This window comes from Phyllostomus discolor, chromosome 13, assembly GCF_004126475.2.
Source record: "Phyllostomus discolor isolate MPI-MPIP mPhyDis1 chromosome 13, mPhyDis1.pri.v3, whole genome shotgun sequence".
Lineage (NCBI taxonomy): Eukaryota > Metazoa > Chordata > Mammalia > Chiroptera > Phyllostomidae > Phyllostomus > Phyllostomus discolor.
This window is the reverse complement of record NC_040915.2, coordinates 27,989,388-28,010,306: the sequence shown is the minus strand read 5'-3', so window position 1 is coordinate 28,010,306 and position 20,919 is coordinate 27,989,388. Positions and strand designations below refer to the sequence as shown.

General features: G+C 49.4%; 1 protein-coding gene across 2 annotated transcripts in view; it reads left to right on the top strand.

The window, feature by feature from the left end:
* Positions 1 to 17,721: 17,721 nt before the first annotated feature.
* The window catches only part of CCNJL (cyclin J like), a 48,737-nt gene continuing 45,539 nt past the window's right edge, over positions 17,722 to 20,919 (top strand). The window contains exons 1-2 of one of the 2 annotated variants that reach the window (XM_028527757.2): positions 17,722 to 18,037; positions 18,417 to 18,531. In XM_028527757.2, coding sequence (XP_028383558.1) covers positions 18,469 to 18,531 — 63 coding nt within the window. In that variant the 5' untranslated portion in view covers positions 17,722 to 18,037; positions 18,417 to 18,468. The other variant, XM_036013770.1, reaches the window with a different exon arrangement.

Genomic DNA, 20,919 nt, shown 5'->3' with positions numbered 1-20,919 from the left:
CATAAAATTAATGCAAAAAATCCGTGTGGTGAACAAACTATCAAATTTTTAAATAAAACCAAGATCTGACAGTGCTGGGATGAGGGCAAGAGGAGGGAGGCTAAGTCGTCAGCAGCCCCTCGAGGAGGGAACTTTCACTTCCTGCCTGTCATATTCACTTATTCCACCAGGGGGGGCACGTCTACTACACAAAACCTTCAGTCCTGCGGCTTAGGGGCTGGAAGACCTACCCTGGTCTCCAGGCTGTTTTCTATATTCAGAGCCAAAGATAAAAAAAAGACGAAGAAGAGTGAGAGAGAGACATACGTCATTCTGGCTCATTGTTTTACGTAGCCATGACCTTCCGCTGGGGAAAGAAAAAGAATTAAACACAAGAGCTGCAGGTCTTCCCAGCGTCGTTAGTTAAAGGGATTTGGTGCTCGTTCTAAATTGCAGGCTCAGCTGTTGTGGGGCAGGACTATAGCGGTTCTCCAGGAAACAAGAAACCTGGGTTCCAGCCCTAGTTCTGTCTTCAGGTTCCTTGAGCAGATCTGGCCAGGACACTTCTAGTCTGGTGGCCTCAGTTTTTCCATCTGTAAAATGAAGTATTGGATCAGGTGTTCTCAGAATCCATCTAGGCACGGAACGCTTATGTTTCTGCCTCCGAAGCGGAGCCAAGAAGAGAGCCTGACATTCCTGAGACATAAATTAAAACAGCTGGGTGAAGCAGGCCCGCGTGCTCTGAAATGCTGAACCTTGACATTCAGCCCTCGGCTTTTGCTGAAGACTTCCAACAGATTGCTGTTCTCGGGTTTTCTGAGCTAGAATAGAAATCATGACTGACTGTTCCGGAACAGAAGCCACATGCTGGATTTTACATATATTGTTTCTTTTCAGCCTCTCAACAGCGCCCCCCACCACCACCACCCCGTCGCCTTTACAGGTGGAGAAGTTTCAGTCCTAGAAAGAATGCCAGAGGTTACCTCTCTGGTAAACGCTACACTGGCCTGGCCCTCCCTGCCTTTCTCTGTGTCCCCTGCAGGAGGGCAGCCAGAGAAACGAGAAGTGCTGGAGTTCTGAAGCTCCCCTGAGTGGTAGGAGGTGGGACCCCAAACGCTTTCCTCCCACAAAGCGTGGTCCTGTCTAGTGGATTAAAGATTTCGTGCCAGTGTCGCAGACAACTCCTAAGCACCTGCGGTGGCAAGGCTGTGGAAGGCGCCCGTGGTCCCCAGGACAGGTGGGGAGGCAGAATCTCCCAGGACAGGTGGGACTGGGGAGGGGATGAGACAGCGGCACCTGGTCTGACCCTTCAGCCTCCTGGGTGCATGCAGCCTGTGAGTCTGGCCCTAACAACTCCTTAGCCTGCTCTCAAACACAGCCAGCATTGCCAGTCCCTGGGCCAGCAGAAAACGGAAGCAGGAAAGACTCCAATTCTGCTCTTTAATGGGGGGTGGGGGGGACATGAGTGTGTTCCTTTTTCTTAATTTTTCCCCTTTCCTGGTGTCCCTTCCAGGAAAGCCCAGGCGCACACTGAAAAGGGACTCTGAGGGTGACTTGGAAGGTAAGCTCACGGGCCCGACTCCTTAACCAGCGTCTGCAGGACGCAGCGGTGGGCTTGCTGGCTCACCCCTAAGAACATCTCCAAAATGTTCAGCCACTCCCCTCTTCCTGCTCCACAGACAGAAGCCTGGAGAGAAATTCTCAGAAAGGGCCCACAGATGGCTAAGGGCAAATAGCTTTTTTTTTTTTAAGATATTTTCCACCTCCTTTCTCACTATGCCCCAGGTGGGCTCTGACTGAAAACAAGAAGGAGGAGCCCCGTCTCATCACCGGACTCGTTTCCCCGATGCCCTTGTAAGCTTGCAACAGCCGTTCATCCCGCCCTCCAGTGGTTTCCGAGCTGAGGCCGATAATTACCCAGAACAACCTCCTAGCGTGAAAAGTCCATACCCCACTTGGGGCTCCTTTATCCCTTAAAATTCATTAATGTATGAGCTTAATTACATGGAGATCGAGGGCCTCCGGGGTGAAAGGCTAACTAGGGCATTAAATCCTGAACCACTTCTCGGAACTGCGGGGGCAAATCGCTCTTGAAAAGCTCCACACCCCGGAGCTGGAGTCCCGGTCCAGGCATCCAACAGCCGGAACCTGTTCGGAGGAGGTTGCACAGGGTCTGGAAGAGCCACCTTCTACGAGTCACGGAGAGAAAGGGAAATGGGAGTCCCGAGGGTGCCCGTCCCCGCTGCAGGGTGGTCCTGGGGCCAGAGATGCCGACGGCTTTGGGATGCTGTAGAGGAAAGAACTTGAATAAGGCTGGACTTCATCAAGTGGCCCATTTAAGCCAGTTTATTTGCTCAGTAAATATGTGTTACACCTCCACTATGTGCCAAGCACTGAGTCAGGCCTTGGGGATCCTGGCATGAGCAAAACCCAGTTCTGGTTTCCGTCCTCCTGGAGCTTAGAGTGCAGCACAGGCGGCGGACAGACACTGGAAAAATGACCACACGAATGTCTGTGAAATGTCAGCTGTGAAACGGTGCCATGAGAATGGCAAGGTGAGGATTTGTCCTAGTACGAGCGTCACGGAGAACTCTATGGGCGGAGTGACAACAAAGCTGAGAAGTGCAGAGTGTGAGCCCGGGAAGCAGGTCCAGGGGTGGGACAAAGCATGGCAGGTGGGCGGGGGGGAATCAAAGTAGTCCCGTCCCGCAGGTCATGGGGGAGGAACCCAGATCTAGGAGGCTGCTAGGTCAAACTAAAGACTTCTGTCTTGACCCTGAGAATAACAGAAAACCACAGAGTAATTTTAAGTGGGCAGGTGACATAAGCAGCTGGGTATTGAGGGAATCCCTACAGCTGCAAGGACATCTCAACGTCACCGAAAGAATAGCTTCCTAACATGGTACTTGACGTTGAGAAAGTAATGACAATAAGCATTTACTAGCCTGTTACTAGGTATGAAGCCCTGTGCCATTGACTTTTCATGGCTTAATACCCTTGGGCATGAGAACACCATCTCAGGGAGGTGCAGGGCAATGATGCCCTTCTCACAGGTGAGGGAATAGGGTGCAGAGAGCCCTGCGAGGTCAGCTGGCGGAGCTGAGCAGGAGCCCAGACCCTGGTCTGTCTGGCTCCGGACACTCCATCAGGACCACAGCACCAGAAGCTGCAAGGGACCACAGCCCTGGTCCTCCACCCTCCTGGTGCTGTGGGGGCCAAAAAGGTTGGCACCCTTCCTTCCACCTCCTGAGTTCTCCTAGCTAGGCTAGTAACCAAATTAACAGAGACAGAATATTGGGAGAAAATCAGATGTTTACAAACGTGCACATGGGCAATTGCGTAAGCCTAAAAATCCCAAAGGCGATGAGGCAGCATTGGGTGTAGAGAACATTAAGGACAGGAGAAAAGCAGAGGAATGGGGGAGGTCTTAGATTTCAGAAGTAGGGACGGGCGACTTACAGGTAGTTAAGGAAGAACAGAATGTACATCGTTATGGGTGGCAACAGAGAAACAATAGGACACAGCAGGTATCTCGCCAGCAATCTTGGAGTCTTCCTGACTAACGCTAGGGTAAAGATTCCTAGAGTGATTAAGCAGGTTTTTCTGTCTGAATCTCTTGGGCAGGAAAGTGGGGAGGATCAAAGTTTCTTTCTGAGTCTGGTTCCTTAATAAACAGCTTAAAATCAACATCCTAAAAAGGCAGCTTCAGGGTGGCAAAACTTTGGTTCCCTTCAGTGCATTGGAATCACCGGGGTGGGGGGTTAAATTATAATCCCCCCACTACCCCCCCAAAAAAAATTCTGGCCTGCAGCCTGGGAAACCATCAAGAAGGGCTGCTGTAGCAGAGAGCCATCTTGCTGGCTGGACTCGGTGACCCAGAGTTCCCTTCCTGCTTGCACAGTCTGTGATTGCATGATTCGCCAGTTCTGCTTCCAGAAGCCTTTCCCCCAAGGCCACTGGGTTTCTGGAACTGACAGATGGAGGCTGAAGGACCTGGGAAGCACTGCACTGCTCCGATGGCTGGTCAGGGAGAGCCAGGGCTGCATTTCGAAGCCCTCCGGCCACCTTCTTGCTGGCTCAGAGCCAGCCTGCAGACACGTTCAAAGGAGGAACAGTCAGCCGATCCTGGTGGGCATTGCCTGAGCCGGGTGCTGCTGGCTGCTGGCACCGTTACCAGGGACTGATCCTCTCCTTTGAGAGCATCTGGAGCCTCCAAACCCTCCAACTGGCCCCACCTGTGACTCCCTCAAGTCACAACTGCTGATCTGACCCTCTCTGAGCCCAGTGGCCCACAACCACGGGAAACTGGAAAGAGATGGGGCAGCAAGAGTGGAGAACAATACCTCATGTCTGCAGGCTGCTTTCTGCCCGTTCCAGAACCTCTGGAGCTATTATCTCACTTACAGACTCTGAATCTGATAGCTTCACAATGACCTCGTGTGCCCTCTTCATGATATAAATAAGAGACTTGGGGGTGGGGGGTTGTCAGAGATTGTATGGTCTCTGAGATGAGATTGTATGATACCCAGTCCTGCAGCTTGTGGGTGACAAGGCCTAGACTCCGACTCCAGCTGGTTTCGAGGTCCCTTTGTTCTCAGGATAACTCTGCAAGACACAGGGGAGTAGCACCGTCAGTCTGCTTTACAGATGGGGAAACAGAGGTGCAGAGATGAATCAATCTGCCCAGGGTCGACTGGATCCCACGGGCTAGCAGAAACCAGAAACCCCCACCATTGGCCATTCCTACCACTACTTCTGAGAGGGGCAGGGAGAGAGCAGGTAGGGAGCAAACAATGCCAGTTAACATGAGTTTTAAGTGGAAAAGTTGCATTTAGGACTGTGAGCTCTCGATTCCTCAGAACTAGAGTTCGCCAGACAAGCCCAATCCCAGCCCATTCCAACCCAACTTTTTTCCTTGACCTTACATCTCAGCCTCCTCATTCATTAAACGAGGACAGGAATACTCCTCACTTACAGTCTAACAGAGAGATGAGCAACAACCCAAATAAATTAGTAAAATGGCATGTTGGACAGTCCTAACTACTATAGAGAGGAAACAAATTAGGGGAGAGAATAGGGCACAACTTCAGCGAGATGTTACTACAAAGGTGACATTTGAGTGAGGACCTTTTAGAAGGTGAGATGAGACTATAGACCTTTTAGAAGGTGAGATGAGACTACCTGGGGGTGTTGTGTGGGTGGGAGGGGGAGCATTTTGGGCAGGGGGAACAGTGGATGCAAAGGCCCAAGACAGCAGCTTGCATGGCGTAGGGCTGGGAAGCCACAGTAGCTTAAGTCAGAGAAGTAACTGGGCATTATGGACTGTGTATGGGAGCTGAGTACGGACCATTGGCCTGACCTTGGCTTTTACCTAGAGATGGGGAGTCCCCCACCCCGGATTATGAACAGAGGTTTTACATACATGGGCATCATGTAAACAAGAAATAAGCGAAGACTCCAGGACCCCCTGCAGAGGTGCTGGTGGGTGGCCAAAGCTGCCCCAGTTCTAAGAATGTGTCCTAGAGATTAACACAATAAAGAGAGTGGGGTAGAAAACGGCCCCAGAGAAATGCACCACCTTGAACCTGGGTGTAACAAATCATAGGTGAGGAATAACGCCACAGAGCAGGCTAAGATGTTTCCCCTCTTTATTTTGTTATTTTTGATTTTTTTCTACCGTGCTCTGCTGGGCTTTAGCTCTGATGAGCTGACACATGTATCTTCGAAGCACACCAGACCAGGAGATACAGCCCCCCTCCCCCATCCCCCCTCAGCCCAGGCCCAGACATTCTCCGAAGGGCTTTGTACACATCACCTCATTTCCACTCATTTAATCCTCACACAACCTTAGGAGCTGGGTCCTGTCTGCTTCATGACATTTTAAATCAACATTTTACAAAGAAACCCCTCCCATTTTAAACTTTTTCTAAAGACAAGCACCCATTACCTCTTCAAACGGGTTCATCATAAGATACTTCCTGAACACCAGAAATGTTCCAAAGCAAGTGACAGAGTGAAAGAAATTCGGGGTTACCACTTCCACTGTACGGATAAGGAAACCGAGGCTGCTGCGGTTGGAATAAAATCAGAGACTGGCACCCCCAGCCACGTATTGTAGCCATGGCTCCCTGCAGTAACTGAGAGCCCCATCCAGGTAGGTGCTTCTCTCAGAAATGTCGCCTCATTTCCCGGACCACGGTGTTGACACGGAAAGTTCGTCTTAATCTGAAATTAGCAGGACCTTGGCACCCGGAGCCTCCCCGCCAACACTACCCATCTGTTGACTTTCTCCTCCGTGGCCCGGCTTCTGAATGCTGCTGATCCCTTTTATTCTTTAAAATATATGTGACTTTGGCAATCTACTCATGAACATTTCTATTTTCTGAAGGTGGAAATAAAATATTTTTCTTAGCCAAATCTTGCATCATATTGATGCCTAAAGGAAAGTGGCTGTGGCCTTGGGTCCCCAGAACACATTAATACGGTTGGACCACTTGGATATGTGTTTCCAATTAGTCAACCACAGCCTGCCATTTGGCAGATATGGGTAACAGATGAAAAGGCCCTTTCTGTCAGCGTTAATGTGTCACAGAAAGCAAGCCAGTGACAATTTGTCGCATGAGAGACAACCACCATATCGTTGGGCTGAAATATTTGGAGAGGTAAGAAAATCTTTGTGTATTCAAATCAGAGGATTTTTTAAATAATGCTGTTCATTTTAAATACTTACAGTTGAGAGGCAGTTAAGATTTCACTCTGGGGGATGGTGAACTTGGAAATATACTTTTTTATTTATTCACACAGATTTCTGTGTATTTGTTAGTACTATCTTTGTCTTGGATTTTATTGCTATCTTTTCAAAGCTGTCTTTCTCACTCAGCTTAGATTTCATGGTCCAACATTATGATCACAGCCTAATAAAAACAACCTTTGGGCCCTGGCTGGCGTAGCTCAGTGGATTGAGCATGGGCTGCGAACCAAAATGTCGCAGGTTCGATTCCCAGTCAGGGTACATTCCTGGGTTGCAAGCCACGACCCCCAGCAACCACACATTGATGTTTCTCTCTCTCTCTGTCTCCCTCCCTTCCCTCTCTAAAAATAAATAAATAAAATCTTAAAAAAAACTCAGGAAGAGAAGAAAATTTAATTTAAAAAAAGAAAAGAAAAGAAAACAGCCTTCATTATGTCCTTACTCTTCTCTTTCCATCTCTCTTCCCCAGCAAAACCGTACCCTGGCCAAAGCCAACCCTCTCCTTTCTGCACTTACTCACTCCCCACTGAAGGTTAAGAGAACGCACAGGTGTGCCGATCAGTCCCGTTCATGTCTACCGATGTCAAATGGCACAAACTGCAGTCTGGGAACCCCACCAGCTCCCGTCCCAAACTCCCAGCATTCTCAGTGAGAAGTCCCTGAGATGCTGCATGGAGGGGCAGAGTAGCAGGAGATGACATCAGAGAGGCTGAGATGCTCCGATCCCTTGAAGGGCCTTATAAGGACTTGGCCTTTACGTTTGGTGAGATGGGGCACCATTGGAGGGTTTTGAGCAGAGCAAGGACCAAGTTTGACTTAGATTTTAACAGCATCACTCCAGCTATAGTTTTTTCTAACAGTCTTATTTTATTTTATTTACTTATTTTCAGAGAGAGGGGAAGGGAGGGAGAAAGAGAGGGAGAGAATCACCATTATGCGGTTGCCTCTCATGCACCTGCTACCGGGGACCTGGCCCACAACCCAGGCATGTGCCCTGACTGGGAATCGAACCACTGACCCTTTGGTTTACAGGCCAGCACTCAATCCACTGAGCCACACCAGCCAGGGCTCCAGCTACTGTTTTGACAATAGACAGTAAGGGGCAAGGACAAAATCATGAAGACAGGAGATGATTACAGTAATCCTTGCAAGAGATGCTGCTGGCTTGGACCCAGGTGGGTGCAGGGAAGGAGGTTACAAGTGATCTGATTTTGACTAACTTTGAAGGTAGAGTCCACAGGGTTTGCTGATGATTTGGATGTGGGGTGTGCTCAAATGTGAAGTGTCAATAAGGACACCAGGCTTTTGGCCTGAGCAACTGTGTGGCTCGAACTGCCCTTTACTGAGATGGGAAAGACTCTGGTGGGTGGGAGTGGGAGGTGAGTCAATGAAGAGTTTGTTGTCCGACACGTTGAGTCGGAGATGTCCATCAGATATCTCTGCAAGTTTCCCAGGGTTGCTGTAACAAATTGCCACAAGCTTGGTGGCTTACAGCAGCAGGAATGGATTTTCTCACAGTTCTGAAGCCAGAAGTCTGAACTCTGCATGTCAGCAGGGCCATGTCCCCTCTGAAGGCTCAAGGGAAGAATCTGTTCTTTGCTTCTTTCAGCTTCTGCTGGGTGACAGCATCCTTGACTTGTGGCCACCGGGCTCTGTTTTCTGCATCCTTGTTCACATTGCCTGTCTTTCACAGAGAGGGAGGAGAGAATCAAGGGACGGGTGCTGGAAGCCTAGTGTCTTAGTCCATTCGGGCTTCTGTAACAAAGTACCATATACTGGGTGTCTCGTAAACAACAGAAATGTATTGCTGTTAGTTCTGGAGCTGGGAACTCCCAGGTCAAGGTGCCAGCTGATTCAGTGTCTGGTGACAACCCACTTCCTTGTTCTTACACAGCCATCTTCTTGCTGTGTCCTCACATGGTGAAAGGGACAAGTGGGCTCTCTGGGGCGGGGGGGGGGGTGCTCTTTTACAAGGGCAGTGACCCGGAATGCATGCGGGCTTCACCTTCATGACCTAATCACCTCCCAAAGGCCCCACCTCCTAATGCCATCACTCTGGAGATTAAGTTGCAATGTATGAATTTGGGAGGGGGCTCGACATTCAGGCTATGGTACATGGAGAAGGATGAGGATGTTGGGGCCTTTGTTTTTGATTGGCCTGGGGTCCAGAGGGGAAAATGGCAAAGTTCAGGAGATGGGGTCAGACAGGGGAGGATGGTGGGTGCAAAGATTCGAGTCTCGGGAGTGAGGGGAGGCCTGGGAGACCTGAGCTGGAGGGTGCAGGTAGCTGACTGTGGTCTCAAGGCGGATCACGACGGTGAGGCTGTGAGTGTTGGGGAAACGGAGGGAAGAAGTCTTGCTCACAGCTCCTTCTTCCTGCATCTGATCCCTCAGCAGGTCGATGGTTTCTAGGATATGCGTTAATCCAGTGGCTAGAGCCTAGACCGTGGAGTCAGATGATCTTAGTTCAAATCTCTGCTCTTGGTGACCTTAGGCAAGTTACTCAATCTTTCTCTGTCTCCACTTCCCCACCAGTGAAATGGGGCCAAGACTAGTACCCACCTTCAGGGGATTTTGTGACCACTAGGTGAGTTAGTTCATGGAGGATGCTAGAAGCATGCCTGGCATGTAGTAGGTCCTCTGTGTGTTTCCCAGTCTTTATAGAAACATATCCCAAATCTTCTACTCCTCTCTACCTCCATGACTCCCACACTAGTCCAAGCCAGTGTTGTCACCCACCATCACTGCTGGGTGCTTTGTTTCCACGCCCCACTCTAGCCCACTCTCACACTGCAGCCAGAGTGATTTTGAAACCGCACGTCAATGAACGCTACTGCTTTGCTTAAAATCTTCCTGTGAGCTCTTATCCGTGGCATTTAGAATAAAATACCAAGTCATTATTCCTGGATTACGGCGTCTCTCACCATCTGGCCTTCCTCTCCACCTCATTTCCTCATCCACTAAATTCCCAGTTCACTCACCTTTCGCCTCTTTAACATGCCAGGCACACCCTGCTTTGGGCCTTTGCAGCAGCTGTTCCCTCTATCTCAGATTATTCTTTCCCCTGATCTGTGCGTGGCCAGATTCTTCTTGTCCCTGAGGTCTCGGCTGAGGCCTTCCACGGTCCCCTTGTCATGTGACCTCCGCTCACTCACTCTGATCATGCCGATTTTAATTCTCGGCCTGGTATTCACTACCCTTTTGCATTTTCTTGGTTTTGGTTGTTTATGTCTATTCCACTTTGGATTTTCCCCAAAAAGAGAGGCTAAGACAAGGATGTGGATGCCGATGGCCTGTTTGGAAGATGTTGCCAGAGGTGGGGGTGAGGATGCAGAGCAGGTGAGACAAGGACGGGTGCAAAGTCAATGAAAGGGTGTGATTGTGGGAGAGAAAAAAACCTTCCTCTATGCTTGAGGTTCTTTTGGCTGGTTTAATAATCAGATAGACAGGAGACAGATTAGCAAGAGAAAATAACCAAATTTAATATATACATACGTTTGGGGACCCTCCATACATGAGGGAGTCAGAGACCCCCCCTCAATGCACAAGAGACTCAGAGACAGAAAGTGAACAAGGGTACATAAGACATTCTGAGCCAGGTAAGGTGCATGGGGGGGGGGGGCTTTGCGGAATGATAAGGGCAGATACTTAGTAAACAAAATTTCCCTGCCATCCAGTTGGGTCAAAGCGAGATTATGGCAGGTGATGTCTTATTATGGGCAAGGGCCCTTATTCAAGCTCTTCTAGGGGGAGCTCAGGCTAAAATCCCCTTCAGCTCAAAACAATCAGCATGCCACAGAGGAACATCTTGAGGTGACTTGTTTTGAACCCCCACATAACCAGCTTCTGGAGGGGAGGGTCTTCATCCCACTGGGACCTCTGGGAAGCACACAGAATGCCTCCCAGAGTTTTCCTGCTGAAAGTCGGGAGGCTAAAGCCTTCAACCCTCCACTCCCCCCCCCCCCCCCACTGCGTTAGCAGAGGGCTGCTCCTGGGGCATTCATTCCCTGACTTCCGGGTTGTGCTTGTCCGAGGGCCACGCTGGTTCCAGCTGCAAGGCTGCCCTGCAGGAGGCTCTGGCGGCCAGAGGCAGTCAGCACTGCCCAGCACAGCCCTGGCTGAACACAGAGGTGGGCTGCACCCAGGGCCACCCTGGTGGCGTCTGCTGACCCACCTCCCCCTCTAGAGTGTAAGCTCTTGGTGCGTGGAGACAGCCACTTCTGTTCACTCTGTCCCGAGCCTGGCAGAATATCGGTAAATATTTGTTGAGGGAACTTAACCCTTTCATCAGTCTGGGGTAGGTGCTGATGTTATCTTCATTTTTTAGACGAGAAAGTTAAGACTCAGTCTCCCTTGCCTGACACCCAGCTCACTGGTGATACAGCTGGAATGTCAACCCAGGCGACTGGACTCTAGGCGCAAGTTTTGAACTCAAAGAACTTACTTTACCAGTAGCTGTAGTTCCTGAGGAGTATTATTAGACTTGATCACTTAATTTAGTATGGGCTGTATAATGTTTTTAGGTACTTTTTCGAGACTGCCTTATTTACCTGGCAAAATGGCTATTATGTTGTACCGGAGTGTCATGCAGAGGATTCATAGGAATGAAAAATGCTAATGGATCAAAGGCCTTGGAGGGTGAGATAAACACTTGCATCTGGCCAGGCTCGGTCTAAGATTCCCGGAGGAAAATGGGGAGCACACGCTCCACTGAAAGAGCGTTCCTATGAGACAGTGTGCTATAGAACCTTAACCTGCATACTTCATTAACCAATGTCACCCCAGGGGATTCAATAAATAAAAAATAAAATACCCTGGCTGGCGTAGCTCAGTGGATTGAGCGCGGGCTGGGAACCAAAGTGTCCCAGGTTCGATTCCCAGGCAGGGTACATTCCTGAGTTGCAGGCCATAAGCCCCAGAAACTGCACATTGATGTTTCTCTCCCTCCCTCTCTCTCTCTCTTTCTCTCCCCCTCCCTTCCCTCTCTAAAAATAAATAAATAAAATCTTTAAAAAAATAAAATAAAGAGGACCTCTGTGGTGGCCCACTGTGTGGTGGAACCCTTACTGCAGGGGTCAGAAAACCTTTTTGTGTAGAGGGCCCAACTGTGCCTGGGCTTTGCGAGCCATCTAATCTCTGTGCCAGCTGCTCGCCTCTGCCGTTGTGGCGTGAAAGTAGTCACAGGGACTATGTAGACACATGGGCATGGGTATGTTCCAATAAAACTTTATTTTACAGAAACAGGTGACAGGCCAGGTTTGGCCCAAGGGCTATAGTCTGCCTTATAGGAAGGCACTATTCCAGATCTTCTGATGCTTCAAGAGAGGATGGAAATCAGGATTTTCTATGAAAATTCCCAATTCTGAAAATATACAGGCTGCCCGTTTGCACTCAGTAATTTAGCAACTTGCCTTACTGCCTTGGAGGTTCATATGCTGCGGCTCAGGAAATAAGACATCGGCAACCAGAATGCACATGACATGTGGCAAGTACTGTAGCTCAAGGGATAAAATTTTCTCTGGACTGGGCAGTAGTTGCTGAAAGCTTTATGGCGAAGGTGAGATCAGCTGGGGTTTAAAGTTAGGTGATATTTTTCTATGTAAAATGCACAGTGTGGGAGCATTCCCAGCAAAGGCAATGCGATGAGCACGAATATTTGGGGAACCACAAATACTCATCTTGAAAGGGAGCAGAAGGTAATGGGCTAGAAAACAGGGAGGGGGTGAAGGGTGGCTGAGGGGGGGTGGGGTCTGGTGTACAGACCTGGGGCAGTGCTCCCACCGCCCCTCGGGAAGGCTGGTGTTAGTGATGCCCACTACAGTTGGAGCCTGGAGGGACAAAAATGGGAGACCAGCATAGACACCAGGAGCCTCAGCTGTCCATCCTCCCTGGATCCCAACTGTCTGTATGCCCAGCCAAGGATACCACCACGCTAATAACACATGGGTGCCTGGTGGGGTAGGGGGGTGGGTTTGTTCAGGCTCTTAACATTTTAATCCTGCTTTAATAGCATTACAAGGAAAATGATATTTTTGCAATAACAACATATAATAGTCGGTTGCCCAGCACTCTCCCCGACAGCCCAGCCTCAGTCTCCCCAGGTGAATGGCTGCTACCTTCATCCTCTGCTGTTCAACCTTGGGTCTTTGCACACCTGGAAGCTTTGGAAGCCCTTCAGAGAAGGTGGTCTGAGAAAAGCAGTGCCCTGTGGCTGACGGCCAGGACCTCCTCAGCTGGTGGGCAAGGCGGTCCCTGGCAGGTTTATCTGGTGGCTCTTTACTGTCCAATCTCAGTTTCCTTCCTGTTCATTGTCAGAGGAGAGGAGCAGGCACAGGGGCTTTGAAGTTAATGGCTGCTTTTATTTCCTCCTCCTGGAGTCTGAGGAGCTCTTAGGGTCCTGCTCCATTGTTCCTCACAGAATCCTGGTCAGGCTGGGAGGCTCCTTATCGCACACCTACTCCAGAGTTCATGAGCTAGGGCCAATGCTGGCGTGGCTGGAGGCATTCAAAGAAACACAAAGAGGGCAGCACAGTGTTTTAGAAATCAGGAGATAGCATGATTTCTATTTCTTCAGAAATTCTAGTAGTGTGGCAATAATGGGCCCAACTTCTGAACCATCAGAGGGCCGCAGAAGTGGCTGCTCACTTTAGATGCACCCTGAGCCCTCTGCCTGACCACAGTCCCCACCCCTCCCTGCTGTCCCTGGTGCCGTGGCTGGCGTGCCCATTGACCAGCAAATGCATGCTTGTGTGTGCGTATGCATTCAGTTCACACCATAACCCTGGAAATGCTGCATACAACTTACATCACATCTGTAACAACCCTGTTTCCAAACAAGGTCCCATTCTGGCACACTAGGTGTTAGGCTCTCGGTGTATTTTGTTGGAAGGACACAATTCAACACATGACAGGATTCTAAGAAATAGTCAGTGGAGAGCATTTCTGAGCACAGGCCTCACACACCACGAACTAGTCCCTGGTGGAGGGAGACTTGCTTTTTACTTATTCCTTTTGTACCATTTTTATTTTATACCTTTCTTTTGTGCCTTTTTAATTTTATGCCTTTCTTTTATTAATACACACACACAAAAAGCAATATAGGCCAACTTTATAAATGTCCTAGGTTTTGGGTTCTGTTTGTAAAGTGCTGCCTTTTTATTCTTCCTGCCTGGTCCTCAGACCTAATCAGTGGAGTTCTATCTCAAGAATTTCTGGTCCAGGATCGTAAAGGATTAGGCTAATGTTCTCTTGACTATCTAGAAACAGTTTAAAGGGACTGGCTCAATTTTTGGTTAAAGACCAGAGGGGTAAACAAGGCTTATTTCTCAAAGTTTATGGCCCAGATGTCTTCCTTCTGTCCCTATAAACAGAGCCGGCCTTCGTGTTTTTGGGTCCTAATGGAGCAATGCAAACCATTAAGATACCGAGAGAAGACTACTCAAAGCCCATACCTCGACTTCCCCTGAACAGCCGAGCGCTGGAAGAATTTACATCATTGACCTCCCTGTCCCCCAGGATATTTACAGCAGTGTGGCTATGGCAGCAAACGTCCAGCGGAGGAAAACTGGTGACACCCACCACCATGGAGCTGTACCGCGTGACTGTGGCTGACTGTGCAGCTCTGTGGCCACTGCTGTGAAACAACCCCGGGAAAAACCAAGGTGCGGAAGGATACGCGCTGTATGCTATCACTCGCGTAAAAGGAGAAAAGGCACGGATGTCTTTGTTGGTACATGCATAGGTCACTTCTGGAAAGAAACACCAGGTGCTGTTTGTCCTTGGAGAGGAGAACGAGGCCTGGGCCCCGGGGTGAGGACAGGTATGTCTCTGTCGCGTGAGAGCTTGTGCTGTAGGAAAACAGACAAGAACAGGGAAAGTTGCCGCGAGCAGTTGGTAAAGTAGAGGGATTTGTCCCCCGGGGACGATTGGAAAGGTCAGTTTGTACCTGGAGAAGCTGTAGATGGGGAGGCTGGTCTTGCTCTAAATATCTTTTGGTTCCCAACACGTGAGATTCAAAGGATTGGGTGATGACTGGCTCAGAGTAAGCACTCGATAAAGGTTTGTTTTGGAAAGACGGAAGGAAGGAAGGGAGGGAGGGAGGGAGGAGGAAGGAAGGAAGGGAGGAACGAAGGAAGGGAGGGAGACTTCTGGGCCTGGCTGGGGATGGTGTGGAAGGGAGAAGTTAACTCCAGTCGCACTGTCCCCCGCTGTCCACCTGAGGAAGCCTCTTCTGCTAAGGGCACCGCCGCCATTTCTACCTGCGGACAGTGACTCACCACCCAAAACATCAGCGCGATGGTTTGAGGTTCGCAGAGGCTATTTTTTAATTAAAACGATTGAGGCAACGTTGGTCAGTGATATTATATACATTTCAGGTGTAAAACTCCCTAATACAATATCTGCATACTCTATTGTGTGCTTACTACGGGAAGTCTAGTCTCCGTCCGCCACCCTTGACTCTCTTTGTCCTCCCCCGCCCCCTCTGTGCAATGTATCTTTATGCTTCAGAGATACTGAGAAAATCAGAGGCTCCTGAAAATGATCCACAGAGGCCTGCAGAGTACGAATGATGTTTAGAATGCTCTTAAAACAGTCCCTGGGGAAAAAGTCCCGTTTCTGCCTCCCTCTCTCCCTACCGGGACTCCCGATGACTGAGAACTGAAGTTTGGGAAGAGAGGACTCCGAATTCGAGAATAATAAAGGCCTTCCTTTCAGCATGCCCGGCGTAGAACAGTTATTGAAAAAGAAGTAAGACAGCTATGAAAAAACCAAAAACGAAACAACACTGCGCGTTACGCGATTCCGTGGGAGGCCACACTAGCGAAGTATTTCATGTGATTATTTTTAAATCACATTCATCCTTTTTTTCTGATTATGAAAGTAATACACGTTTCTTGTAGAAAAATTAAAAAATACTGAGACATGCCAGAATAAAAAGTAAAATAAAATTTCCCACAACCCTGCTACTTTGATCACACAGTTAATGATTGCATAGATATTTTTCAGTTTCTCTTGTAACACAGACACCTGAGCGTGGTATGGTGGGGTCATACTCGAACCTTTTCACCTGATATGTTGTGAACGTTTCCTGAGTCTTTATTCGTTCTCTTAAAAGATTTTTTAAAGGCTAAATCATTATTTAACTAATTCCTGTTCTAATAATTTATTATAATAAAAAAGTACTGTGACAGACCCCCTGTAAATACATCCCTGTACTCATCTCCTTATTTTTTTAAACTTCCAGATGTGGAACAGTTGAAGCAAATGGCACATTTTTTTAACTTTTTGAGTTATATCGTTTTTCAGAAGGATGCTATTAATTTATATTCCAAGCAACACTGGCTACTAGTCAACCCTGCATATTATGATTTTAGAAAACCTTCATAGAGATACACCCCAGTCTTCCTGAACAAAATTCATCCATTTTGGCATTTGGGGTGTTAGTGTTTTAAGCATTGATTTATAAGATTTCTACAGTGAGATCAACCTTTGTCACATTTATTAAAAACATCTTCCCCTGGCTGGCGTAGCTCAGTGGATTGAGTGCGGGCTTCAAACCAAAGTGTTGCAGGTTCGATTCCCAGTCAGGGTACATGCCTGGGTTGCAAGGCCATGACCCCCAGCAACCGCACATTGATGTTTCTCTCTCTTTTTCCCTCCCTTCCCTCCCTAAAAATAAAGAAATAAAATCTTAAAAAAAAAGAAAGCTAAATGAACCATGGTTTGTCAATGCAACAAATGCCATGTATTCATTTAAAGCAATGAATTTAAAAATATATATTAGTTTTTTTCCATAGGTGCTCTTCTCTTTGAGTGTTAGAAAGTTATGTCATCCCTTCCCCATCCGCCCATGGCCATTAGAATTTTACTAAAAGAGTTAATGTGGGTGAAGTTGATATTTTCATCTCCTATTTCTTCAAGCCTTTCTCGTTTCAACCATTAAGAGCCTGCACTTTAGAGTAGGTTTATTCCTAGGTATTTGACACTTTTACAAGAGTTCGTAATTTTTCTTTCTTTACATTCAAATGGCTCTGTAAGCTCCAATTGAAGCTTATCAAAGCTGACTTTAAAATTTTTTCCAGGTGAGCATTTGCGTGCAGGAAGCCAGTCAGAAACCAAAGGCTCTTTAGTAACAGCTATTTATTGTGTTCGTTTTACACTCAGCATGGCCATTATCCCTGGATACGAATTGTTTTATTTAGTGATTGTATCTCCAACAGGTTGGTGCAATTTTTATTCCCATTTTACCTATGAGGGTTCCCAGGCTTCGACAGCGTGAGGAACTAGGCAAAAATCACCCAGTTGGTAGGTGGATTTGAACAGGTCTGTTGGTCTGGAAGTCTGAATCTCCAAACAATCAGCCAAGAGGACAGCCAGCGCTGTGCTATCAGATATGGGGATTCAAAGAAGCGCCTTTTCGAAATCAGCTAAATTAAAAAGACAATGCCTTCCGCCCACCAGACTCTCCAAAAAGCTTGTTTTTCCTTCAATGTACGGGAAGATCTGCACTTTGCAGTAGAACAACAAATACCACTTGATTTACTGAGCCTCTTTTAGAACTAGAGATTCGTGGATAATCGAGAACAGTCTTTCTGTAGCTTTCGTGGGAAACGTCCATTTGGAAATCTACCTCCCCATTGCAGGACAGGTTCCAAAAAGAAAGAAAGAAGGTAGGGAAGGAAAGAGAAAGAAAGCAAGGAAGGGAGGAAGGAAAAAGAAAAGAAATGTAAAAAATAGGAAAGAAAAGAACAGGTGGAACCGACGTTAAGGTTTGCTAGGGCAGCGCACGCAGGAGACAGAACTTTGGGGGGCACCCTGCCTGCGCCTTTCACGCGTGGTGCGCGCAGGTGGCGGCGCGGCCTCAGAGCTCCCCCGCTCCCCGTGTAGGCCCGCGGGGTGCCCAGAAGGCCACCAGGAGTCTCCACCAAGGTGAGAGGAAGCTTTCCACCCAGGCGGGGGAGGAGGGCGGGCAGGAAACGGAGCCAGAGCTGGCGAAAGAAAGACTTCAATTCCCAGCCCCCCGCCCCGCGGGGTGCGGGGGCTGGCAGCGCATGCGCGAGGCCCGGCCCCCAATTCCCCTAGCGAGAGGGGGAGGCCCCCGGCGGCCGGGAGGCAGCGAGCCGCGGCGGCACCCGAGCGCATTCTGGGGCGCGGCGGCGCGGGGGCGAGCCCGGCTGCGGAGGCTGCCGTCGAGAGCGTGGAGCGCGGGGCGCGAGGGCTCGGCAGCGTGCGTGCACCCGAGGGTCGGCCGCTTCGGCCCTGGGAGAGGCTAGGTGTCGGCAGCCCCCCACGCCCGGAGAGGAATGAGTGAGTTTCGCCCCGGCTCGAGGGCAGGATGTGGGAGCAGGACAAAGGCTGGGCGGCGGGGGAGGAGTTGGGACGGCGAGCTGGTGGCCTTTGCCGGAGCCCCAGCCTCGGGCGAGCTAAAGAAGTCGGCAACTTTCTCTGCAACTTTTGCAAAAGGGAATATAAAAATTCTGCAAGTTGTTGCACAGCTCCAGGTCTTCCCCCAGATCTCACGAACACAGGGGAGGGGACACCGCCACCTTCTTGGGACGGGCAGCGACCGCCAGCTCTGCTGAGGTGGGCAGGAGGGTCTCCCTTCCCGGGACGAGCGAGGATAGAGATGCTGGGGGTCGGAGCGGGGAGCGCGCTGCGCCCTCTGAGGTAGCCCGTGTCCACGCAGGGTGCGCCCTGAGAGCCCGGTAGCCTCGGATCGCGGCGCTGCAGACGCGGTGATGGATGAGCCGTGGTGGGAAGGGCGCGTCGCCTCGGACGTCCACTGCACCCTGCGCGAGAAGGTCAGTTCCTCCCCTCCCTTGTCGCTGTCTGGACGGGGTATTTAAAGTCCCTTTCGCTCTCACTCTGTTTGCTTGGGTCGCCCCGCGGGAGACCTGGGAACTGCCGGTGCCTTTCTTTGCTCCAGTCCTGAGCCTTCTCCCGGAGGATCCGGAGAAGAAATGAGATTGGAGAGTTTAAGTCGGTTTTTCTGATTCGGCGCCCGGAGCACCCAGCCAGCCAAACCGAGACAGCCACTGTGCTCTTTAAGGTGGTATTTTCCATAGTATTGCCACCCGAGATTACTTAAAAAGGTGAATGAACGGGCTTTAAAATAATGTGCAACTTAAGAACATATGTATCTAACAAGTTTTGCATGGGATAAAGGATGCTGACTTTCCATTTACTGTCACGACGTAGCAGTTCCTTTTAAAAGAAAGTTAAGTAGAAGTAGTGATTCAATAGAAAAACTATTAGGTGAAGGATAATGTAAGGTATAGTTATACTCCCTCCCCCCTCCCCCCAATATCTCCAGGATGGGACCGAATACAAGTTAAGAGATGCTAATCTCAGTGAGAGGCTGTAAGCCTAGGAGGATGTGAGGAGAAAAACAAACACTCCCCTGCCAGTCTGCCTCTGGTGGCAGAAGGTGGGGGCAGCTGAAATGTGATGCCTGTGCTCCCCTCACCTCTAAGGCAGGGGTGCTCCTGGGCATTGACAGGGTGGGAAAGTGCAGGTGGGCTGGAGGCACGGCCTGTGTGTGTTGTGTGTCTTGGGTCCCGCCCCTGGGATGAGACTGGGACTGGCACGGTCGGGTGGTTTGGGGAACAGGTGTGAAATAGAGTGAATTGGTTTCCTGGGGCGGCCCTGACAAAGTACCACAGATGAGAGAGCTGGACACGACAGAGGCTGGAAGTCCAAGGGCCGGGACGTTCTAACCCTCAGCATTTCTTGGCTTCGTAGACGTTCCGCTGCAGTGTCTGACTTTGTTGCCACGTGACATTCTGTCTGTGTCTCTTTTTTCTCTCCGGTAAGGACGCCAGTCATCGGAACAGGGTCTACTTCAATCCAGCATGACCTGGTCTTAATTTAACTAATTATTGTACTTCTCAGAAGACTATTAGCTAATAAGGCCACATTCTGAGGCTCCAGGTAGACATGAACTTGGGGGACACTGTTCAGCCCTGTACAGGAAAGGAGAAGTCTCTTCAGTGGGTTCCCTGGGTCCCCATACAGACACGGACAGCCGGTGTCCATGGAATTCTGCTTCAAAAGTCACCAGCTGTTCAGGGTCTCTTCCTCACCTGGGAGTAGCTGTCTTTCGGCCAACTTATTTTTTCCTTTTTTCTGTACCTACTGGTCCATCTCTGTCCTGTGTTGCTTGCCTTGGCTGGGACTTCCTCTGCTTCCCTTGGTCTTCTCCCTGGAGCAGAATGGTCAAGGTGCAGCGTATTCTGGGCGTCTGGAGAAGAAATCCTGTCTTGGTGGTTTAATTAAAAAGCAGCCCTGGCTGGCGTGGCTCCGTGGATTGAGCACTGGCCTGCAAACTGAAAGGTTGCTGGTTTGATTCCCAGTCAGGGCACATGCCTGGGATGGGGGCCAGGTTCCCAGGTAGAGGTGTGCCAGAGGCAACTGATGGATGTATCTCTCCCCCGTGTATGTTTCTCTCCTCTCTTTCTCCCTCCCTTCTCTGCTCTCAATAAATAAGTAAAATCTTAAAGGAAAAAAAAGCAGGGGCCATGGGATAGTGGACCAGGCAGGCTTGATTCTCTGCTGGGGGTGGTGGCTAACTGAGTCAGTGAGCGCCGTCACGGAAGTTGGGCTGCCTTGCTTATCGTGGGCTCAGGTGGTTGGCAGTTCTGCTGGTAGCTTGAGAGGAATGACTTTGACCTCATTTGCCCCTTTCCAGCAGGAAAGATTTCTAAGAACCATTTAAACTCAACCAGCTCAGTTACCTGAGAATCCCGCCTTTCGTAATGTGTGTTCTAATCTCTCTCTTTTACCCACTCAAAGGAACAGGGCTGGCAGGTCCCATTAATTGTGCCTCACCCATGCCATAGTGCCAGATTAATTCACTACATTGAGGAAGGACAGGTTTGTCCAGGCTTTACAGGTTAGAAATAGAAAACTCACTCAGGGGGTGATGGTCAAGGTCACCCGTGATTTGAAGCTGGTCTGATAGGGTAAATCCTGGGTTCCTTTGGTTAGAATGTCTTACCTTCCAGCATATTGACTTTTTTCTCCTTTGCTTCTGCTCCCTGTTCAAAGAAGATGCTTCATGAGAAAATTTGGCTTAGTGGAGAGAAAAGTGAAGATGAAGAGGAACCCTGTATCCACAGTAGCCTCACCTTCCTCAAGGAATGAGGGCTGGCTGTTTATTTTTCCCAGAGCAGTTTTTTGTGTTAAACATC